The following is a 22486-nucleotide window of genomic DNA, read 5'->3' as shown; positions in this document are numbered from 1 at the left end:
GCATGTGTTCGCCCACCGTGGCGAACGCGAACACGCTATGTTCGCCAGGAACTATTCGCCAGCGAACAGTTCGGTACATCACCAGTGCAGACATTCTAAGGATAAAAAATTTGTTTACATTTTTATTTAAAAAAAAAGAAAAGAAAAGTACAAAAAGATGACAAGCACTGGGAGATACCGTATTTATCGGCGTATAACACGCACAGGCGTATAACACGCACCTCATTTTTAGAAAGAAATTCCAGGAAATTTCCCCCCTCATGCCATAGTATTCCCCCCCCCCTCATCCCATAGTATTCCCCCCCCCCCATCCCATAGTATTCCCCCCCCCCCTCATCCCATAGTGTCCCCCCCTTTCCATAGTATTCCCCCTCCTCCCATAGTATTCTCCCCCCTCCCATAGTATTCTCCCCCCCTCCCCTCCCATAGTATTCTCCCCCCCTCCCCTCCCATAGTATTCTCCCCCCCTCCCCTCCCATAGTATTCTCCCCCCCTCCCCTCCCATAGTATTATCCCCCCTCCCCTCCCATAGTATTCTCCCCCATAGTATTCTCCCCTCCCCTCCCCTCCCATAGTATTCTCCCCTCCCCTCCCCTCCCATAGTATTCTCCCCTCCCCTCCCCTCCCATAGTATTCTCCCCTCCCCTCCCATAGTATTCTCCCCCCCTCCCCTCCCATAGTGTACTTCCCCCCCTCCCCTCCCATAGTGTACTTCCCCCCCCCTCCCCTCCCATAGTGTACTTCCCCCCCCTTCCCTCCCATAGTGTACTTCCCCCCCACTCCCCTCCCATAGTGTACTTCCCCCCCACTCCCCTCCCATAGTGTACTTCCCCCCCACTCCCCTCCCATAGTGTACTTCCCCCCCCTCCCCTCCCATAGTGTACTTTCCTCCCCCTCCCCTCCCATAGTGTACTTTCCTCCCCCTCCCCTCCCATAGTGTACTTTCCTCCCCCTCCCCTCCCATAGTGTACTTTCCTCCCCCTCCCCTCCCATAGTGTACTTTCCTCCCCCTCCCCTCCCATAGTGTACTTTCCTCCCCCTCCCCTCCCATAGTGTACTTTCCTCCCCCTCCCCTCCCATAGTGTACTTTCCTCCCCCTTCCCTCCCATAGTGTACTTTCCTCCCCCTTCCCTCCCATAGTGTACTTTCCTCCCCCTCCCCTCCCCTCCCATAGTGTACTTTCCTCCCCCTCCCCTCCCCTCCCATAGTGTACTTTCCTCCCCTCCCATAATTACTTACCTGTCCTGAAGCGTGGGCCGGCTTCACAGCGCGCACCGCGGTACAGGAACTTTAATTTAAGGTTCCGGTTTCCGGCGGGACTGAAGTGTGCACACTTCCTTTCAGTCCCGCCGGAAACCGGAACCTTAAATTAAAGTTCCTGTACCGCGGTGCGCGCTGTGAAGCCGGCCCACGCTTCAGGACAGGTAAGTAATTATGGGATATCGGCGTATAACACGCACCCACGATTTTTCCCCTATTTCAGGGGAAAAAAGTGCGTGTTATACGCCGATAAATACGGTATTTATCAAAGTGAAAATTGTCATTAATTCCATAATTACTTGGATCATATTTAGTCAAGAGCTCTAAAAAGGGACGATTTTCTTCACTGGAAGTTGTAGTATGCCTGTGTGTCTGTATGTTTGATTGTGTGCCTGCATATCTTTCGGCCTGTGTATAATTGTGTCGGTATGGTTGCGTATGTCTGTGTGCTTCATGTAAATCTGTAATATTTTTGTATGACTTGATTCAATGAAAAAAAAGAAAAAAACAAAAACAAAAACATATTTGTGAAAAAAGATATTCAATGTTTGTCTATTTACTTTTTGAGGTGCCAAGAATTACATCTTTCACCAGGGCCCTTCAGTGGTGTATCCTGGTTTTGTGCTGCCCTAGGCAGGACAAAACTCAGATGCCCCCCCCCTCCCCGCGCCACCCCCACCCAACCTTTCCCCCCGCCCCGCATTCTAAATACACACACACACACTTGCTAACAGAAACACACACACACTAACAGACACACTCACACTCACTAACAAACACACTCACTAACAGACACACACTCACTCACTAGCAGACACAAACTAGCAGACACACACACTCACTGACATGCACACACACTAACAGACACACACAGTCACACACTAACAGACACACACTAACAGACACACACTAACAGACACACACACACAAACAGACACTGACACGCACACAAACAGACACTGACACGCACACAAACAGACACAGACACACACACTAACAGACACAGACACAAACACTAACAGACACACACACACTAACAGACACAGACACACACACTAACAGACACAGACACAAACACTAACAGACACACACTCACCCACCCACATTAACACATTTTTTTTAAATTTATTTGTAACACATTTTTTAAAAAAAATTTAACACTTTTTTTTATTTATTTTTAACACATTTTTTTTTATTTTTTTTTAACACGTTTTTTTAAAATTTATTTGTAACACATTTTTTTTTTTTATTTAACACCCCCCCCCAGCCTCCTTACCTTTGGGAATGCTGGGGAGGGGGGTGTCTCTTTCTCCCTGGTGGTCCAGTGGCTGCTGGGCGATCGGGCGGCACTGCCTGGTGGGCGGGCGGCCGGTCGGCGAGGGAGCACTTCCCCTGAGCTGTCTGCTCAGCTCCCTCGCGCGCCTCAGAGTGAGGCTGGGAGCCGGAATATGACGTCATATTCCGGCTCCGCCTCCCAGCCTCACTCTGCGGCTGGCGAGGGAGCTGAGCAGACAGCTCAGGGGAAGTGCTCCCTCGCCGACCGGCCGCCCGCCCGCCAGGCAGTGCCGCCCGATCGCCCAGCAGCCCGCCGGCATGTCTGTTAGCCGCAAGGCTAACAAGACATTTGCCTTGGGCATTTGGGGGCGGCTTTTTTTGCCGCCCCCTGGAAAATGCCGCCCAAGGCAAATGCCTTGTTTGCCTCGCGGCTAATACGCCCCTGGGGCCCTTTGTTAATTAATTCCATCAATGGGAGGCAGGAGCCTTGCAAGGAACGCAGGCCAATTCGTAAAAGAAGTAGGATGTAGTGATTAATAATTCAGTTATAGAGGGCGGAGCCTAGCAGCGAACCAGAGCGGCCACACTTTTCCGAGCTCTGCTATAACTTGCCCTAAAAGGCTATTTTTCTAAGGCTACCTGGCGAACAAACGGGCTACCCACCCTGCCCTAAACACCCACACCACTATGGGTCGAAAAAATAAAAAGCCTAAAGCGGACATAGGCATACCGAGCCGAGACATAGGCGAGATGCTCCGCAACACACAGAAGGCCGCATGGGACAAGATGGCGTCCCTCGAGGAAGGTTCCTCGTACTCATCTGATGACTTTTATGCCGAGCCGGAGGAGGGAGCTGCCCTCAGACTTCGCACAGGTCCCAGAACAAGCAACCCAGAAAATAGAGAACCAGTCACCGCCGCTCAGCTGAAAACAATGCTTGCGGAGCTCCGCACCAACATAGCGGGAGACATGGCCCACTTCCAAAAAGCCATGGAAGGCGCTACAACAAAGATCGCCCAGCTTGAGGTGGCGCGCAGTGCCCATGACTCGAGATTAACCAGGGCTGAGAAGAAGATTGAAGAACTGGAGCAGGCGCAAGGTACCGCCATGAATAAGCTTGACGCTATGGAGGATGTGCGACGAAGGTACAACCTCAAGATCAGAGGTGTGCCGGAGATGCTGGAGACTTCTGACCTGCCACATTTCCTACGGCGATTCTTTGCTGCACTCATCCCTCACAAACAAGCAAAGGCAATTAAGCTCGATGGCGTGTTTCGCCTGCAGAAGCCCACGAGCGCACCGACAACCGCAACGCCAGACCTCATCGTGCGGTTCCAATCACTGCAAGATAAGGCCCTACTCCTCACGGCGGTGAGAGAGAAGTCTTCATTGGACTTTGAAGGAGCAACGCTGCAAATCTTTCCAGATATCACCAGAAACACGTTAGCATGGCGCCGCTCCCTGCATCCACTTCTGCAGCTCCTGCGAGCAAACAACATCTCCTATCGGTGGGGACACCCAAGAACAGTCCGATTCCAAGCAAAAGGAGAAACGTTCCGTGCGGGCACCTCGAAGGAGCTGGAAGAACAACTGGGTAAGCTGGGAATCCTAACCCCAAGCACAACCTCTGGTTCAGGACTAGCTCACCTAAACCCAGCCACAATCCCGGAATTTACACCCCGCACGGCCCAAGCTTCATTGTCGTCCAGAGACTTAACCTGACTCCAAGTCTGAGAATGCCGACAGGGAGACAACCTGGCTGAGAAGGCCTCTCTTTAATACGGGACATACCCAACTATACCACCGCTGTTACTTTCCACAGTCTAATGTTTATTTTAATTGTTGTTTGTTTGTTTGTTTTTTAATTGACCATCACTTATTGACGTGCTTTATTGTTTTTGCCCAGCTACTGAGATACTTTATCTCTATGCTCACTTCTAGACTAGGCTAATCAGAGCTAACCCCCGCTGAGTCATATGACCACACACTACCGGCGACCCCAGCCTTACTGTACTCCGGCAGGTACCCTGCTTAAAATCCCACCCAGATAATCATTTAGCGCCATGGTCACCGCCAGAAATGCCCCACAGGTACTTTAATTACCCTCCCCCCTCCCCCAAGAAAACTTAAGCAACTCGCAAACACCCTATGGTGTCACTAACCCTCTATGGGGGATAACGCTACATGGTCTGTTTCCCGACGCTCACCTCTTTTTAGCTACCCCTGTGTAGCAGACCATATTTTATTTAAGCACACCCAACATGTGTCGCTCGCTTTACTGATAATGCCGGTTTTCCTTGCTGTTGTTGAAATTATGAAGCTCCCCCCCAGCTACTGTTAAAATGTCTGTTCCAACCGGGCGACGCACACGGGTGCTATACCTTTTATAAGTGTTCCGTATCAAATTATAAAAATGTGCAAGTTCCTCGCTAACCATAACAAAACGATGTAACACCTGTCTTTATATTGTCTATCACTGCTGTTGTGGCGATGTATGCTTTTCTGTTAACCCTGGCACGCAAAAATAAAGAATTCAAAAAAAAAAAAAAAAAGAATTCAGTTATAGTTGGCAAGGAGGAGGGAGGCAGAAGACAACAAAAGTAGAGGAGAGGTTCTAAAGGGATGAAAATAGAAGCATAAGTTTGATGGAAAGGTAAAATAGAATAATTTATTTGCACAGACTAACACCCTTTGAAAATATCATACTGCGTACACACACACTGACACGCCACAGAAATACACCACACGCTTACACATGGATGCCAACAGTAGAAATGACACAGCCTTTACCCGAGTATCCTGGAAAGAGGTAATTAAAGCAGTACTAATATGGAGGTAGATCATGTTCGCCCAGCTACCAAAAAAGTAGATCCCATGTGGTCACCCTTGACACTCCAACACAATAACAACTTCACAGGATCACTGTGATCCACTTTTTCTGCTGCAGTTCGAGGCTTAGTCAGGAAGCCTGATACTGAGAGTCACTGATAGTCTGTGAGGAAAAAACAGGTATGTTTCTCAATCCGTTTTGTGAATAAGAAGCGACTGACGCTACTGACACTCTCTCCCTGATTCAAGCCTTAGACTGCAACGGAAATAGCTGGGAAGAGCGACTGGGTGCCAGATTCAAGAGGTAGTCCAGCTTCTGGGGACCTCCCCACACAACAACTTCATTCCAGTGAAGACGTTATGGTGCCTAGAGTGTCCCTTTAAAATATTGAGTCCTGTATATATGTCACAGAAAGGTAGAGTAGGTGACAGGCACATGGTTTTGATTATTAATAGTTAAAATTATAAGTTACCATTTTGTTTAATTAATGTTTATGGAATACTGAATTACCAGGCAAGAAAAACAATTGAAAAAGTAAATTCATATTCATCAGAAAAAAAAAATAACTTTAGGTTCAAGTGATTTAAAGAATATAAAGATAAAATATTACAAAATAGCATTGAACCCATAAAAGTTTTAAGTAGTGATGTCCTGAACAGTTCACTGGCGAATAGTTCCTGGCGAACATAGCTTGTTCGCGTTCGCCATGGATGGCGAACATATGCGATGTTCGGTCCGCCCCCTATTCATCATCATTGAGTAAACTTTGACCCTGTACCTCACAGTCAGCAGACACATTCCAGCCAATCAGCAGCAGACCCTCCCTCCCAGACCCTCCCACCTCCTAGACAGCATACAATTTAGATTAATTCTGAAGCTGCATTCATTTTTTTTTTGTATTTTTATTTTTTGTGTTTGTGTTTATTATACATTATCCTCCATAGCCAGTAACCTGTGTTTATTATACATTATCCCCCATAGCCAGTAACCTGTGTTTATTATACATTATCCCCCCATAGCCAGTAACCTGTGTTTATTATACATTATCCCCCCATAGCCAGTAACCTGTGTTTGTGGGGGGGGGGGCCTAATGTCCTCCCCCCTGGCCCCCACCCCTGAGCGGTGGGTGGGGGCCCTAAACAAAAGTAAGGGGGGACGGACCTAATGTCCTCCCCCCTGGCCCCCACCCCTGAGCGGTGGGTGGGGGCCCTAAACACAAATTGGGGGGTACCTAATGTCCTCCCCCTGGCCCCCTCCCCTGAGCGGCGGGTGGGGGCCCTAAATACCAATAGTGGGGGGGACCTATTGTCCTCCCCCCGGGCCCCCACCCCTGAGCGGCGGGTGGGGGCCCTAAAAAAAATGTCCCCCCAGGTGACTAGGGGTCCCCAAACCCCTAGTCACCCCCTCCCCCCCCAAAAAAAAGTATCCCCCTACCTACCCCCCTTACCCTAAAAATAATGAGGGGGGGGACCTTTAACTAAGAACCTGTAAAGAAAAAGAAAAAAAACTTACCATTCGATGTTTTCTTTCTTCTAAAATCTTATTTTTTCAGCCCAAAAAAAGGCCAAATAAAAAACCATAATAACCGACGCAATACAAAAAAAAAACGAGCGCAAAAAAAAAAATTATCCATCTTCACCCATGGAGGGCTCCGCGCAGACTAAGCTCTGCAGGGCGGGGGAAGGCTTATAAAGCCTTGCCCCGCCCTGCAATTAGGCTCAGAGCACTCTGATTGGTGGGTTTAAGCCATCCAAATCAGAGTGCTCTGACAGGTAAATGAAGAGACTGACAGGTAAGTCTCTACATTTACCTGTCACAGCACTCTGATTGGTTGGTTTGAAATCCACCAATCAGAGTGCTCTGTGTCATTTTACACAGCGTGGGAAAGTTCTGTGGAATTTTCCCACGCTATGTAATTTGACTCATAACTCTGATTGGTTACTTAATCCACCAATCCACCTTAATCACGTGGCCCGCCTGGCACTAGGAGCACGGCTCGAGTCACGAGCTCGCTCTTAAAGGGGCAGTGGGAGCCAAAAGTTGATTCAGGCTCCCATTGGCCCACATCATTCCAGCACCCCCACACACGAACGTTTTGGGGGCATAGGCATGACGTGGGCCAATCAAATGTTAAAGGATATTTAAACTTCCCTAGCCCTATCCACTTTGTCCTATCGTGGTTTATGTGTCAGTACCCTTTAGTGCGTTCCTTGATCTATTTTGTTTATTTTGGTATTGACCATGGCTTTGTTCTTGACTCTGAATTTATCTTTAACCATTTCCTGTCTTGTTTGCCCGTGTGACTGATTACCATCTACCTGACCGCTATTAAGCATGTCGGGTCGGTCAGGTAGGAGCAACATTGCTGGGTCATCCCCTTCTGGGGTGAAATTCGCTTGTTGATAGCTGCTTAAAGTGAGATATTGAGGGAGCTCACACGAAGTGCGTCTTTCCTCCATGACAGCTAGGCCCTGCCCCCCAGAAGCTGCATTCTTAGTGAGAGGAGGGACAGTGTAGCTGCTGCTGATTTAATAGGGAAATTGATAGCTAGGCTAGTGTATTCAGTGTCCACTACAGTCCTGAAGGACTCATCTGATCTGATCTCTGCTGTAAGGACAGCACCCCAAAAAGCCCACCCCAAAAAACTTTTTTGACTGTAATATAATAGCAGTCAGTTTCCTTCACACGTGTGCGTTTCAGGGCCTGCCAGGGCACAGTGTCACACCAGTGCAACTCATATCTGGTGTAACAGTAGTGTACATTTAAAAAAAAAAAAAAATACAGGGGGCATGTTGTCACCTTTCAGGGACCCTTGGTGTTGTACGTGGCTGGGTGGAGGAAGAGACCTTCAATTACATCAGTGAGGACAAGGAACGGGACATGGCTAGCTTGGTATCCAACCTTGTGCAAATGGGGAGTTTGCGGTTGTGCAAATGGACTGTTTGCGGTTGTTTGCGGTGCGTTAAACGGGGAGTTTGGTCTGTCACTGTGAATCGGGCGTAACCCTTACACTACCTGATCGATACAACATCATACCTGATGTTTTAAAGCACATTATTCCAAACAATTTAGGAATGTTAGGTGATTTATGCCCTTTATGGATTAAAACCAGACTCTGCATCAACTATGTAATTTTCCATGGGAGTTTTGCCATGGATCCCCCTCCAGCATGCCACAGTCCAGGTGTTAGTCCCCTTAAAACAACTTTTCCATCACTATTGTGGCCAGAAAGAGTCCCTGTGCGTTTTAAAATTCACCTGCCTATTGAAGTCTATGGCGGTTCGCCCGTTCGCAAACATTTGCGGAAGTTCACACGGAAAATGTTATGTTCGCGACATCACTAGTTTTACGTCTAAAACAGCAGTGATAAAAAGGTCTTATTTTTTCCAAAAGAGACACTGCATCGTAGAACTACATATACATAGATCAGTTTATCTGACTTGCAGCAAGAATAAGAAATTAAAAAAAAAAAATACAGTGTTCATTCCACTTCTACAGGATTATACATTAAAATGAAGGCTAAAAGCGGATTTGGAGAAATGCTCCAGCCCTGCTATAGTGACAGTTTGACTATTCTAGCATGAATTATGCAATTTACATTTTATTTTACTACAACTTTGTGTGACTTTGCCTTTGGTTGACCGTTTGGACTCTATTAATCAAGGAGGCAGTTTGACCTGGGTTCAACAAACTAAAAAGGAAACAGCTGTTTACGTTGACCAAGAGGGTGACATCTCCCAGAGGGCTTTGCAACTCATATCCAGATGTTTGTTGTATACATCAGTAAATAATGTATTAAACAAAATGTTAAATTTGCTTTTGAAAATAGCGTGATGGACCCATAAAACAAAGCAATATGAAGAAAGGCTATTATATATTTTACACACCATTAAACATTTCCAAATCAGAATGCTTTTCATTCTATCATCTGGTGCATGCATATAGATTAGTCTAGGCGCATAGCTGGCTTGGATACAAATGTTGCAAAAAAGAGGGCACTCCAGACTTGAAAGTGTTTAAAGTTTTTTATATTAACCCCTTAAGGCCGCAACTTCTGAAAAAAAAGGGAAGCATGACGGAATATTTTCGTCATGTGTCCTTAAGGGGTTAAGCTAAAGGCACTGAAATACATGTGGAACCCCAATGCTTCCATTTCTGCAGCTGCTGGGACTCCATTACAGTTCCATTGAAGCAATTAAAAGGATTCTTTTCATTTAAGCCTTTTGGACTATTGTATTCAAAGTTATCCAAAACGCCTCATGTCTCAGACGTTCCTAGACCCTATCTAGTACTCCATTGCCCAAATACAAAAAACATTTTAAAAAAAACAAACACTTATTAGTACATATACTCTCAATAAAAAAAATGTTTTCCTATGGGTATATCTAAAAACAACTTGCAAAACCTGCAGATCTCTTGCCTGAAGCCTTTTCAAGTCCTTCCCTTTTTTCAGGCCCAGTCTTTTTGTGGATGCCTAATCACAGACTTCCCAATGCAGCTCAATGAGAGGTCTTTGCAAGGCTCTGGGCAATGCATTGCCTGCCTCTTGAGTTTAGCTTTACTGAGATAAACAACCAGGAAGTAACGGGCTACTTGTCTGATTGACAACTGGGGGGAGGGGGGTGTAACAAATTCAATTTATAAACGTGCCAATGCAATTGAAATCTGCATTTTTTGTAAAATAAAAACAGATTCTTCACACATAAAGCAGTTCAGCAGGGTAGTGGGATCTGACTGCAGTGGAGACTGGACTTGTTCTTTGAGAGCTCCTCATGATTCACATGATTTAGTCCAGTTGCCAATAATTTTCACTTGCTAGCCTGACTTACTTGGTACAACTCGACGTCCTGCAACTATTGCTTCCAGTGATCATTGGCATCCGGACAGAGATGGGCCGCTGTCCTTTGTTTCCGATGCTGAGCGACCCATTCGGATCTTTCCCAAGATCTTGAGAAAGACACGAATGGGTCGAAACGTCGATCAAATGGATGTTAATTATTGGATTAATTAAATACTATATTTTTTTCTACAAAGACTGCAAAGAGTGCATCTCTACCTTTTTATACTTTCAGTGTGGGATTGCACCAGGGCATTTATATAAACAATATATTGATTGTAAGGGTGAGTGCCAAGATTCCTATAACACACACACACACACACATTATATTATATTTTGGACAAATACTATGCAACAAAATAAAAACCATTCTAAATAAAAATTATTTGTGGACTGTGTTGTTGTAGTGAAATATTTTCCCTTATTTAATTTACTTTGTAACACTGTTATTTGTACACCAATGTTCCTTTTCACATTTACACTAAACTTACTGTCAATATTGTTTCACTTTCCACATGGCTCATGGGTCAAACGGTTAGAGGACAACATGGGAAGTTGTCCTCAAACAGCTTTTCAGCTTGTAATTGTAAACTTTTCCTTACAGCTCTTCTGCCCAGTGCCGAACGTGCGAGACACCCCGCCTATCTACAGATCACCTGGTCTGCACCCACCCAGGATTGATTTTGGTGATTTCCTTATTATACATCTTCCTGGGTGTCTTCACCTTCTAATACAGATTTATTTGTAGTTCAGATCATTCAGTACTGTCAGTGGCGGAGCGATGTGCATACATTTAATAAGGAAATATTTTTTATTTATAGGGAAATATTTTTCTGCAGTGAGGGGGCATGGCTAAGGAGGCAGGCTTATTGTGCAGCGTACTGCAAAACATTTATTTATTTTATGGAAAAAAACTACATTGATTTTAGCATGCAAAACAAACAGCATATTAATGAGACCTAAACCTATAAAACCCATTAAAGTTGATGATATTGTCCCTTTAATTTATTTTGGTCAGTTGCCAATGCACTCTGCATGGAGCTCAGTAAAGGTAATAGTTCCAAGAGATCCTGTGTTTAGCACCCAAGGAAATCTTAATTATAAATTGAGATAATTCTCAGGGTTTCCCATCTCCAGGCCTGCTGGGACAACATATGGATTTATTCATTATACTCTGAATTGTAGTGAATAAATACAAAAAACATACACAATTTAAGCAACAATAGATAGCCTGTAATTTAATCTCCAACTGCTATAGTCATAGCTATTTGCATTTTAATTTGCTACAATTTCAAATTTCAGGAATAGTCCTTTGCTGTGTCTGATGATGAATAAACTCCATATAACGGTACAATTAACATTTACATCAAATTCAAAGCCAGTGACAAACAAAAAGAAGTACACACATGCCAGTAAATTAAACTGATAAATTCTATACATCTCTAAATTCATGTGTAAGCAATTGTTGCTTTGTAAAAGGCCAAAGTGGATGTTAAAGTTAATTTGATTAACATTTATTACATTAATAGATCTTCCCCCTTTTATATTCTAAGGATTAATTTCTCCATTTGTGGTATAATATCCTTACTTCTGTTAGGTGACATATGTGAATATGGCCAGGAAGAGAGAGATGGTGGAGGGTATTCTCTGAATATGGAAAGTGACAAGGCTGAGCATGGAGGACATACTGCTACTGCATTTCTATATTTCCCAATTAAACGTTGACGTTGCGTTTAGAACACACTAGGAATTTAAAATTAAATCAATAAAAGACCATTTTACATGAACATTGACCATATACCAGAGTCTTAGGTTTTATAGCAGATTGATAATGTGCCGGCTAGAGGCATGCCAATCCTTTTCTAGAATAGAGAGCTGTTCTGGATATCAACTCAATAAGGGATCCTTTGTCCAGAAAATGGGCTAATCTCGCCTTAAGACTTACCATGCATTTGCGATCATCTACGCCGGACAAATCCTCTTCAAACTCCTTTCCCACATCAAACTCCATGATGTAGTTTCTAAAAGTGCTCAGTGTTTTGATGACCATGTGATCGCCATTCTGAACAATATCTTTGTCAGGCTTTAGCAGGGTAGCAATCTTTCTGATGGCCACATTAACGTCTGCGTAAGAGGATGAAGAGAGGAAAGATTTAATGCCACTTTCAGTGGGACATGGAAATTGCTGGTACAGACAAACAGGAGACCTATTCAAAGCTTATTTTTAACCTTGGCTCTCCAAATGTTTGAGGATCTCATTTCCCATGAGGATCTAAGTCTAAGCCTGAGTTACCATCATGGGAAATTCAGTCCACAAACAGCAGAAGAAATACGATTATTCATCGGTTGTCGATACAATTTACCGATATATTCAGGGAGATTATTTTTTTGACCCCATGCAACCTGAGTACATTTTGAAATATGCTCTCCAAAGGATACACTCGGTGATTTGTTTTAATTAACAGTCATAAAAGGAGAAATTATCCTTATAAGAAGTGATCCTTGGCTGAGCACTGGGGCCTGCCCGAGGCTCTGTAAGGCTACATGGGACAGTCGGGGACATTTTAATATTTCAAACTGTGTCTGACATTGTGTGTGTTTCTGCCAGTGCTGTGGAATATGTGGTGCTATTTAAATAATTGTAGTTGTGTATGTGCCTGTGAGTATGTGTCTGTCTTTCTGTCTGGTACGGCCTTACTGTGTTAGTCCATCATTGCACAAATTACCCCTATATCTGGAGGTTCCTAGGTGTGTGCGGAAGGTGTGCCAGTTTTGTCTAGGCATATCCCAATGCAGGGCCACATTGAACTCCCTTTGTCCTATTACGATCTCTGGGGACACATTTGTGTCTTATTATTGGGCTTATCCGAACACAATTTTCAAATGGTTCACTGGATTATCCGAGGGGTAAATGCAACACAGTATGGCTTGTGAGGTAATTAAATAGTTAATATTAGAGACAACTGAAGGATCATGCAATAAGAAAGGGTGGTTGGGTAGCGATAGAAAAGAAAGTTGGCTTGCGCAAAGAAACGTCAGGGTGCTGGGGTGATCTGTAGATGGAAGGACATGAGAGCATATAAATTGGAAACATAAAAACATAGAATGTGACGGCAGATAAGAACCATTCGGCCCATCTAGTCTGCCCAATTTTCTAAATACTTTCATTAGTCCCTGGCCTTATCTTATAGTTAGGATAGCCTTATGCCTATCCCACGCATGCTTAAACTCCTTTACTGTGTTAACCTCTACCACTTCAGCTGGAAGGCTATTCCATGCATCCACTACCCTCTCAGTAAAGTAATACTTCCTGATATTATTTTTAAACCTTTGTCCCTCTAATTTAAGATTATGTCCTCTTGTTGTGGTAGTTTTTCTTCTTTTAAATATAGTCTCCTCCTTTACTGTGTTGATTCCCTTTATGTATTTAAATGTTTCTATCATATCCCCCCTGTCTCGTCTTTCCTCCAAGCTATACATGTTAAGATCTTTAACCTTTCCTGGTAAGTTTTATCCTGCAATCCATGAACCAGTTTAGTAGCCCTTTTTTGAAATCTCTCTAAGGTATCAATATCCTTCTGAAGATATGGTCATTTCCTGCTGCTCTATTACATTGTCTGCCTACCTTTAAGTCATCAGAAATAATCACCCCTAAATCCCTTTCCTCAGATGTTGAGGTCAGGACTCTATCAAATATTCTGTACTCTGCCCTTGGGTTTTTACGTCCAAGATGCATTATCTTGCACTTATCCACATTAAATGTCAGTTGCCACAACTCTGACCATTTTTCTAGTTTACCTAAATCACTTGCCATTCGGCTTATCCCTCCTGGAACATCAACCCTGTTACATATCTTAGTATCATCAGCAAAACGACATACCTTACCATCAAGACCGTCTGCAATATCACTAATAAAAATATTAAAGAGAATGGGTCCAAGTACAGATCCCTGAGGTACCCCACTGGTGACAAGCCCAAGCTTCGAATATACTCCATTGACTACAACCCTCTGTTGCCTGTCACTCAGCCACTGCCTTACCCATTCAACAATATTGGAATCTGAACTTAAAGATTGCAGTTTATTGATAAGCCTTCTATGTGCAACAGTGTCAAAAGCCTTACTGAAATCTAGGTAAGCAATGTCTACTGCACCACCCACTCTTTTAATAGCTTTGGGTGTATTCCATCAGGTCCCATTGACTTATTTGTCTTTACTTTTGAGAGTTGAAATAGAACCTCTTCCTCTGTAAACTCACGTGTAATAAATGACTCATTTATCCCTTTTCTTAACGGAGGTCCCTTTCCTTCATTTTCAGCTGTAAATACCGAACAAAAATATTAATTGAGGCAGTCAGCTAGACCTTTATCCTCTTCTACATACCTTTCTTCTTTTGTTTTTAATCTAACTAATCCTTGTTTTACTTTTCTTTTCTTTTCTCATTTATGTATCTAAAAAAAGTTTTGTCCCCCTTTTTTACTGACTGTGCTATTTTCTCTTCTGTGTGTGATTTGGAAGCTCTTAGAACTTGCTTAGCCTCTTTCTGCCTAATCTTATAGGTCATTCTGTCTTCCTCACTCTGGTTTTTTTTTTATAATTACTAAATGCTAACTTTTTGTTTTTTTATCATTTTGGCCACATCTGCGGAGTACCACAGTGGTTTCTTGAATTTTTGCTTTTACTGACAAGCCTAATGTAATTTTCTGTTTAATTTTAGCATTAAAACTGTTTAACATTGAACAGAAGGATGGTGCTGAGGACTCCAGGCACTATAACCACTTCGATCACATGGAGCAGTTACAATGCCTATGCAATATCCACCATTTTTCTCTAGGACATGTATCACTTACATAAATTAATAGACAACATATGGAAAGTGCTACGCTAGAATATGCAGACGTAAAATGCAGCAGGTAGTAGGTCAGGTAATAGAGCAGGAATCCTGCAGCTTATAAATTTTACATACTACAGGTCAGCTTTTCCATATGCTGCCAATCACATATCTTCAAAGTTTCCCTTTTTAGGAAGAACAGTCCCAATTTTAGGCTCTTTTCTATACTAAAGAACAGCCGCGCCCATGCCTACACCACCATCCACAAAATATAGCGTTCCTTTGTCCATTTTAAATGATATGAGGTATGGAGTCAGCGCGGTGAAATCCTGTGTGCCCAGGATTCGATATGACAACACATTAAGTGAGAGAATTGAGAAATCGTAAGAGTTGTTCCTACACTTAGTTTGTATTTTTGTAGAAAGACATAATGAACATCCAGTTACTATTTGCATTTATTGATGGTCTTATAGTGTGAGACTGCTGATTTTGATAGCTTTGCAGAGAACAAAAGGGGAGGGAGAAGGATATGTAAGATGTCTGGATGGTGCCAAAAGGCTTAAAGGAGGTGATGAAGATGTCTGCAATAAAAGTACCCTTCATCACATCTCAATTCCACTGTGGGTATTACGGTAACATGGAAAAACCATTTGGTGTACAGATTGATGCTTGGCCTATGTTGCTTGTATTTACACAGTGCAATTTCATCGTCCAAAAAGGTTTATTATTCTGTATGATTGCATTGAAGTGATTGCTAGCCTGTACGAATCATCTTCATACCTCCCAAGATTTCAAATAGACAAAGAGGACACTTTAATTTTAGGGATGTGGCTGTTCTGATGCATTTTTTGTTACTTACTAATAATTTTTGCAACTAAAATATAATTTAGAACAAGAATATATTTTATTTATACAGACTGATTTCTGTATTGCAGTTAAAAGAAACTTTACTGTGAATTTTAACATGGGGAGGGGGGGGGGAGTAAAAAAACATGGGGAGGGGGGAGTAAAAAAACATGGGGGGAGTAGTAAAAAAACATGGGGAGGGGGGGGGGAGTAAAAAAAAACATGGGGAGGGGGGGAGTAAAAAAACATGGGGAGGGGGAGTAAAAAGAACACAGGGAGGGGGAAGGGGAGTAAGAAGGACACAGGGAGGGGGAAGGGGAGTAAGAAGGACAAGATGGGGGAGGGGAGTAAGAAGAACATAGGGAGGGGGAGAGAGGAGTAGTAAGAAGAACATAGGGAGGGGGAGAGAGGAGTAATAAGAAGAACATAGGGAGGGGGAGGAGTAAGAAGAACATAGGGAGGGGGAGGGGGGAAGAGTAAGAAGAACATAGGGAGGGGGAGGGGGGAGGAGTAAGAAGAACATAGGGGGGAGGAGTAAGAAGAAAATGGGGGCAGTATGAAGAACATAGGGAGGGGGGAAGGAGTAAGAAAAACACAGGGAGGGGGAGGAGTAGGAAGAACACAGGCAGAGGGGGGTGAGGAGATGAGGAGAACACGGAGGGGGGAGGTGAGGAGAACACAGGGAGGGGGGTGAGGAGAAGCGGAGATTAGGAGAACACGGGGGGGCGGGGGAGGAAAGACCACTAAGGGGCAGGGCAGAGCTCTAAGGGATGGAAGAGAGAGCCCTAAAGGACAGGGGGCAGGACAGGGAGCTCTTTCACACTACGTGCACAGCAGTTTTAGATAATTTGCACGTTTGTGAAAACTGAAAAATGTGTGTGTATTTTAAGTATGTTGGATTTAGTTATTGTGCACTTTTTTAATGTAAATTTGATTTTATAGTACAGTGGTGTTTTTTGCAAATGTTAAAGGGACACTCCAGGCACCCAGACCACTTCTGCCCATTGGAGTGGTCTGGGCACCAACTCCCACTACCCTTAACCCTGCAAGTGTAATTATTGCAGTTTTTTTTAAACTGCAATAATTACCTTGCAGGGTTAAGTCCTACCCTAGTCGCTGTCTATTAGACAGCCACTAGAGGGAACTTCCTGCTCTATAGCACAGGTTTTCTGTGCTAGAGCGTCGCTGGACGTCCTCACGCTGTGTGAGGACCTCCAGCGTCGCTCTATTCCCCATAGGGAAGCATTGAAATTCATTTTCAATGCTTTCCTATGGGGTGCGCTAATGCGCATGCGCGGCATTGCCGCGCATGCGCATTAGGTCTCCTCGGCCGGCGGGAGAGACCAGTCTCGCCCACCGTCCGACGTAAGCAGAAGGAGGAGCGGCGGGGGAGGAGGAAGCAGCGACATGGGACCTGTCGCTGCCTCTGGTAAGTCACTGAAGGGGTTTTCACCCCTTCAGTAACTGGGGATTGGGGGGTGGGAGGGAGAGGGACCCTCCAGTGCCAGGAAAACGGATCGTTTTCCTGGCACTGGAGTTTCCCTTTAAATAGCTGAAAATGTTAACATTTTATGCACATTATATGCAACAGCAGTATTTGCACTGTAAACCTTTTTTATTTATATAAAGTGTGTGTGAACTTAAACTGTATGGCTATGCTGTGGTTCCTGTAGGCTTTGCGTGCGTGTGGGGGGGGGAGGGGGTTCGCGGGGCCTCCATGTCCATTTTGCTTGGGGCCCCCAAATTCCTTCAAACGGCCCTGATTAACTGTTTATCTACCAGGCTAACTAGAGTAAGGGACAAAGGACAAGGGACTTTTGGCTATGCTAAGGACTGTGGTGAATATGTTGCTCTGAAGATGAACTAAGGGGGAGGGAGCATAGAGCTGTGGGGGCATGTGGCTTTGTCCGGATAGATAGTGTGTAATTTTGAATCATGAGTATGGGTTACTGAAAGTAGAAAATATACACAAGATAAGACCTCAGTGTATATAAAACATTGTCCAGGAGATATCTTTGTTTAGAAGGAACCTTATCTTGCTTACTACTAGATAATTTAGGGGAAATAACTGCTTACACTTAGAGAAAATTGAGGAAACATAATTTTGATTTGCCATGTCAAAGCTAAACCTAAATTGTAATTTAATGTTGACTAAAGAATCAGGAAATCTGACAACTATTTAAAGGCACATTCCATTGCCCAAATATAAAAACAGTCACTATTGAGTAGATATACCCCAATAAAAATGTGCATATGTTTAATTATGCATTTCAAAGTGCTTTATAGGTGAGGAGTATCCGGTTTTAAAAAGTACAGATTTCTATAAGAAAACGGCACTTTTATAAATAAATCATCTCCCGGTTGATCACGTGCTTCGCTCTAAAGATCAATAAACTAATATTGATCAGAAGCTCAGTTCTTGACATTATTACTTTCCATTGACATTTGCTAAAACGGTCTTCCTTGGCACATTTTATTGATGGTCATAGGCAACACATAAATACAGTATGCAGGAGTCACAAGTTAGGGAATGGAAGTCCATTTACTAATCGATATGTCTAATGAAAATATTAATATTCTTACAGCATATGCATTCTGCACGCACACGCTAGAATCTGGGGCACATTCACAATGTTTATCAATCACTAAATGGACATCTTCCAAATTGATGGGAAGGGTGATCAAAGTTTAGCCACTCTGGATGCTACTAAAAATCCCAAAAAAGATTAAATACAGAACAGATGCCAGTGGGCAAATATTGCTAAATATTATAGGTTTACCTCCTTAAAATCAGGTGAATTTATTTTGCAAATTTGCCTTCTGTTGGACATGTTCTGATTGAGTTCAGGTGCTTGGTAAATAATAAAGTCATATTTTGTGATAATTACTCACTGATATATTTACTAAAGTGAATTTTAAATTGAAGGTCAAAATTGTTGAACTGGAAAAATTCTCTAAGTCAGCTACACTTTCAGTTTGACTATACTGGACTTAAATCTGAAATTCATTTTCAATTCTTACTTTAATGAATAACCGTGACAGAATGATAAGTGATTAAATTTCAACCGGATTTGCCAGTTATTAAGCATGATAGAGGCAAATCTGATGCACAGGCAATTAGAAGCTATTGATTACAATTATCTCATTTCATGTACAGTGTGTAATGTACATGTACACTTAAAGGGATTCTCCAGTGCCAGGAAAACAAACCTGTTTTCCTGGCACTAGAGAATCCTGCAGTGCCCCCTTCCCTTCCCTACCATCCCTCATGCAATGTCACCTAAGGGGTTAAAACACCTTCAGACACTTACCTGAATCCAGCGCCGATGTCCCTCGTCGCTGGGTCATGCTCTGCCCACGCTCCTCCCCTGCTTACATCCGCCGGCGGGGGAAGCCTTATGTACATGCGCGGCAATGGCTGCACGGGCATTAGACCTCCCATAGGAAAGTATTATTCAATGCTTTCCTATGGGGATTTCGGAGACGCTGAAGGTTCTCATGTATAGTGTGAGGACGTCAAGAGGCCGGAAGACAGCCACTAGAGGAGGACTAAACCCTGCAAGGGAATTATTGCAGTTTATAAAAGCTGCAATAATTACACTTGCAGGGTTAAGGGTGATGGAAATTGGCACCCTGACCACTTCAAAGGGCTGAAGTGGTCTGGATGCGTACAGTGTCCCTTTAACATCAAAATGTAGAGTCTTCAGAACAAAATTACAATGTTTGGAAAATGTTGCTGATTTGGAAGCCTTGTTAGTCACGGTTTGGATATTTTATTTTAAATATTGCAGTCTGGTTTTCAATTTGCCATTGAATGAATAAACCAATCTAAAAATCTGACTACTTTGGCCTTAATTTTGAAATTCACTTTGAATTCTCACTAAATATCCCTGAGTGATTGCAAATAAACAGAAATGTTCAATACATTGGGAATTATCAGGAATTCACAGGGAGACTGCAGACTTTAGGGAACTATTGCAACATTGAAATAAAATTCTCCTATTCAGCAACTTTTGTAGCTTGCTTATTTCGGCCTAGAATTTTAAATTGCATAATTGATTCCCAAAAATCCCTGACTGGTGTTTATTTGCAAAACAGTGAATTGAAAACCAAACGGGTAAATCTAGGCCAAAATAGCAGAGTTTCATTTTTTCATTCTAAAGATTTCACATTTAGGAAGTAATTTCCATGGGTTTGTTAAGCCAAAAAACACAGGTAATGTTTCAGCGAAGCGCACGGGACGTTATAGTTCCAGAAATTGGTTGGCGAGAAGAGAGTAGCAGTTCACTGCTGCTGGCCGCCACAGACATTTTAGACACAAAGCAGACTGATAAAATTGCTTTGTGGCTGACTCTGGCCTGGGAACACCGCGAGGCCAGAGAAGGTGATTGTGGCTAAGCTGTAAGATTTCCACACAGAAAAGATAGGCTAGCAATTAGCTCTTTTTCTCCCATATTCCAATTAGAGCTGCCAAAATGATTTAGCACAAAGTAGCTAATGGGGAGTGAAACATTGTGACAGGCTAATGAAATAATTATGGATTCTTTGTCTGCAAGTGAACTCATCACTAACCGCTTAACTCTTTGTTTGCCAGTATCTTTTAAAGTATTATTATTATTATTATCAGCATTTATATAGCGCCATCTTTTTCTGCAGCCCTTTACAATATTATAAAAGGGGGAAATTAAACAATAAATGAGACAATTACAAAATGTTACAGGAACACTAGGTTGATGAGGGCGCTGCTCAAACCAGCTTGCATTCTAGAAGAGGCTGATTTTCATACAATTCTGTAATTTAAATTCCAAATAGGTTCAAGGAGATAAATTCGATCACTACATCATTGCCCACTCACCCTTCCTACACCTAAATTTTATAAACAGTCACTGCCTTTGGTGATCTTTAGGTTAATGGAAACCACATGTTTCTATATATGTTATCTTTAATAGTAAAATACTCCCTAAATTTGGGCAGTGTTCCAAAAATCTTAGTGCCTTTGTTTACCATGTATATTGACTCACTTGTTAGACTGGGGTTTAGTTTGATGATCTCTCTCCTGACCTGAAGTGCCTTAAACTTACTGGGCCAAGTAACACAAGAAGAATGCTTTAACTGCAAAATAATAAGTGAATATTTGTCCAGATCTAGGGCTGTCTTCAAATTCTAAAAGACTAATGATTCACAAAGGAGGTGAGGTACAGAAAGCAGATTTAAAGTGTGCCAGCAAGCTAGTCTTGGATGCAGCCAAATTCTGTGTTTTTTCTTCTTTTTAAAATGTAGTCTAACTGTGAATGTGCTTCCTTGCCAGGATTTTAGGATTAAGAAGGAACATTCCTGAGCCTCCTGTAAAATGATACCTTAAGAAAGGAGCAGACAGAAAGCCATGTGAATCCATTGCTGCCTTTTCTTACAAAGGGATCTGCCTTTTCCTGGGTCAATATTTATTCATGTTACATATAAATGAATAGAATCAGCCCCCTTCCTATACATTGGTAAGCATTGCATGATATACAATATATCTTCTTAAATGTCTGCTAATAAAGATCAAAGATCACTCACCAAGAGCCCTTAGATAGTCCTCAAAATGGTCATTGCTTAACATTTTCCAGTAGCCATTAAAATCAGTTGTCATGATTGCTGAGAGCAGTGGGTATGGTGGAGCTGAGGTTCTGGTGGATGAAGGCTGTAGATACAGTGTGTTTGTTAGAGCTGCAGTGGTTAGTCCTTTATGGGTTACTCAGAGCCTGCTGTGAGCAGAGCCCCTCCTAATTCCATTACAATGGAAAAAAAAAAAAGTTGCCTCCCACCCGCTGGACATTTTAAGATTTGCACTTATGCCTTGTGACTGTACGTTCTGAGATGCAGTCAGGTATGGGCAAACCTTGATGTTCCTGCGGCAGTGGATTCCAACTCTTATCATGCCCAGTCAGCAATATAATTCGATATTGCATTTCACCTCTGCTGGTTTTGCAGATGTTCTAAACCTCTGTACCAATGGAATGCTCTAGTCCAGGGGTAGGCAACCTTCGGCTCTACAGATGTTTTGGACTACATCTCCCATAATGCTTTTACAGCCATATTGCTGGCAAAGCATCAAGGGAGATGTAGTCCACAACATCTGTAGAGCCGAAGGTTGCCTACCCCTGCTCTAGTCTAAGGATTCTTAGAATCTCCTAAAAGAACCAGGAACTGTAGCCCTCAGACAGACACAGAATATACAGCACTTGTATAGTTTATTTTTTGCACGATAGTTAAAGAGGGACGTTGAGACAGGAGGTTGCAGGGAAAATTAGGAGAAGATGAATGGAGAGTTAAAGGACATTTTTTAAAAACTGTTGAGAACTTGTTAGAGGTATCAACTGGGGAAAGAGCAAAAAGCACAAGAAATACAAGATTAATTGCGGAAGCATAGTCCGTAGCGCTGTACAAAGAGTGGATTAGTAACTTCTGCAAGTTTTTCTGCAAGTTTGGTTTACATGAGGATTGCAAGGGCTCTGCTGAAACAAGCTTAGAATGTAAAGTAAATAGAGCATTATTAGACAAAAATTTGGGCTGAAACACATGGAATTTAAAATAAAAAGGGATTGCTATTAACAAGACAGGCATTGA

The 22486-nt window shown here is 42.9% G+C and overlaps 1 protein-coding gene across 1 annotated transcript in view; it reads right to left on the bottom strand.

Moving 5' to 3' along the window:
- Positions 1–21627, bottom strand: part of RBP1 (retinol binding protein 1) — a 31321-nt gene extending 9694 nt beyond the window's left edge. The window contains exons 1-2 of the mRNA XM_063440939.1: positions 21437–21627; positions 12148–12326 (exon numbers count right to left, since the gene is read on the bottom strand). Of these exons, the coding sequence (XP_063297009.1) occupies positions 12148–12326; positions 21437–21509 (252 nt within the window). The 5' untranslated portion in view covers positions 21510–21627. The remainder of the gene's footprint in view (positions 1–12147; positions 12327–21436) is intronic.
- Positions 21628–22486: the final 859 nt, after the last annotated feature.

This window comes from Pelobates fuscus, chromosome 2, assembly GCF_036172605.1.
Source record: "Pelobates fuscus isolate aPelFus1 chromosome 2, aPelFus1.pri, whole genome shotgun sequence".
Classification (NCBI taxonomy): domain Eukaryota; kingdom Metazoa; phylum Chordata; class Amphibia; order Anura; family Pelobatidae; genus Pelobates; species Pelobates fuscus.
This window is presented reverse-complemented; position numbering and strand designations above follow the sequence as displayed.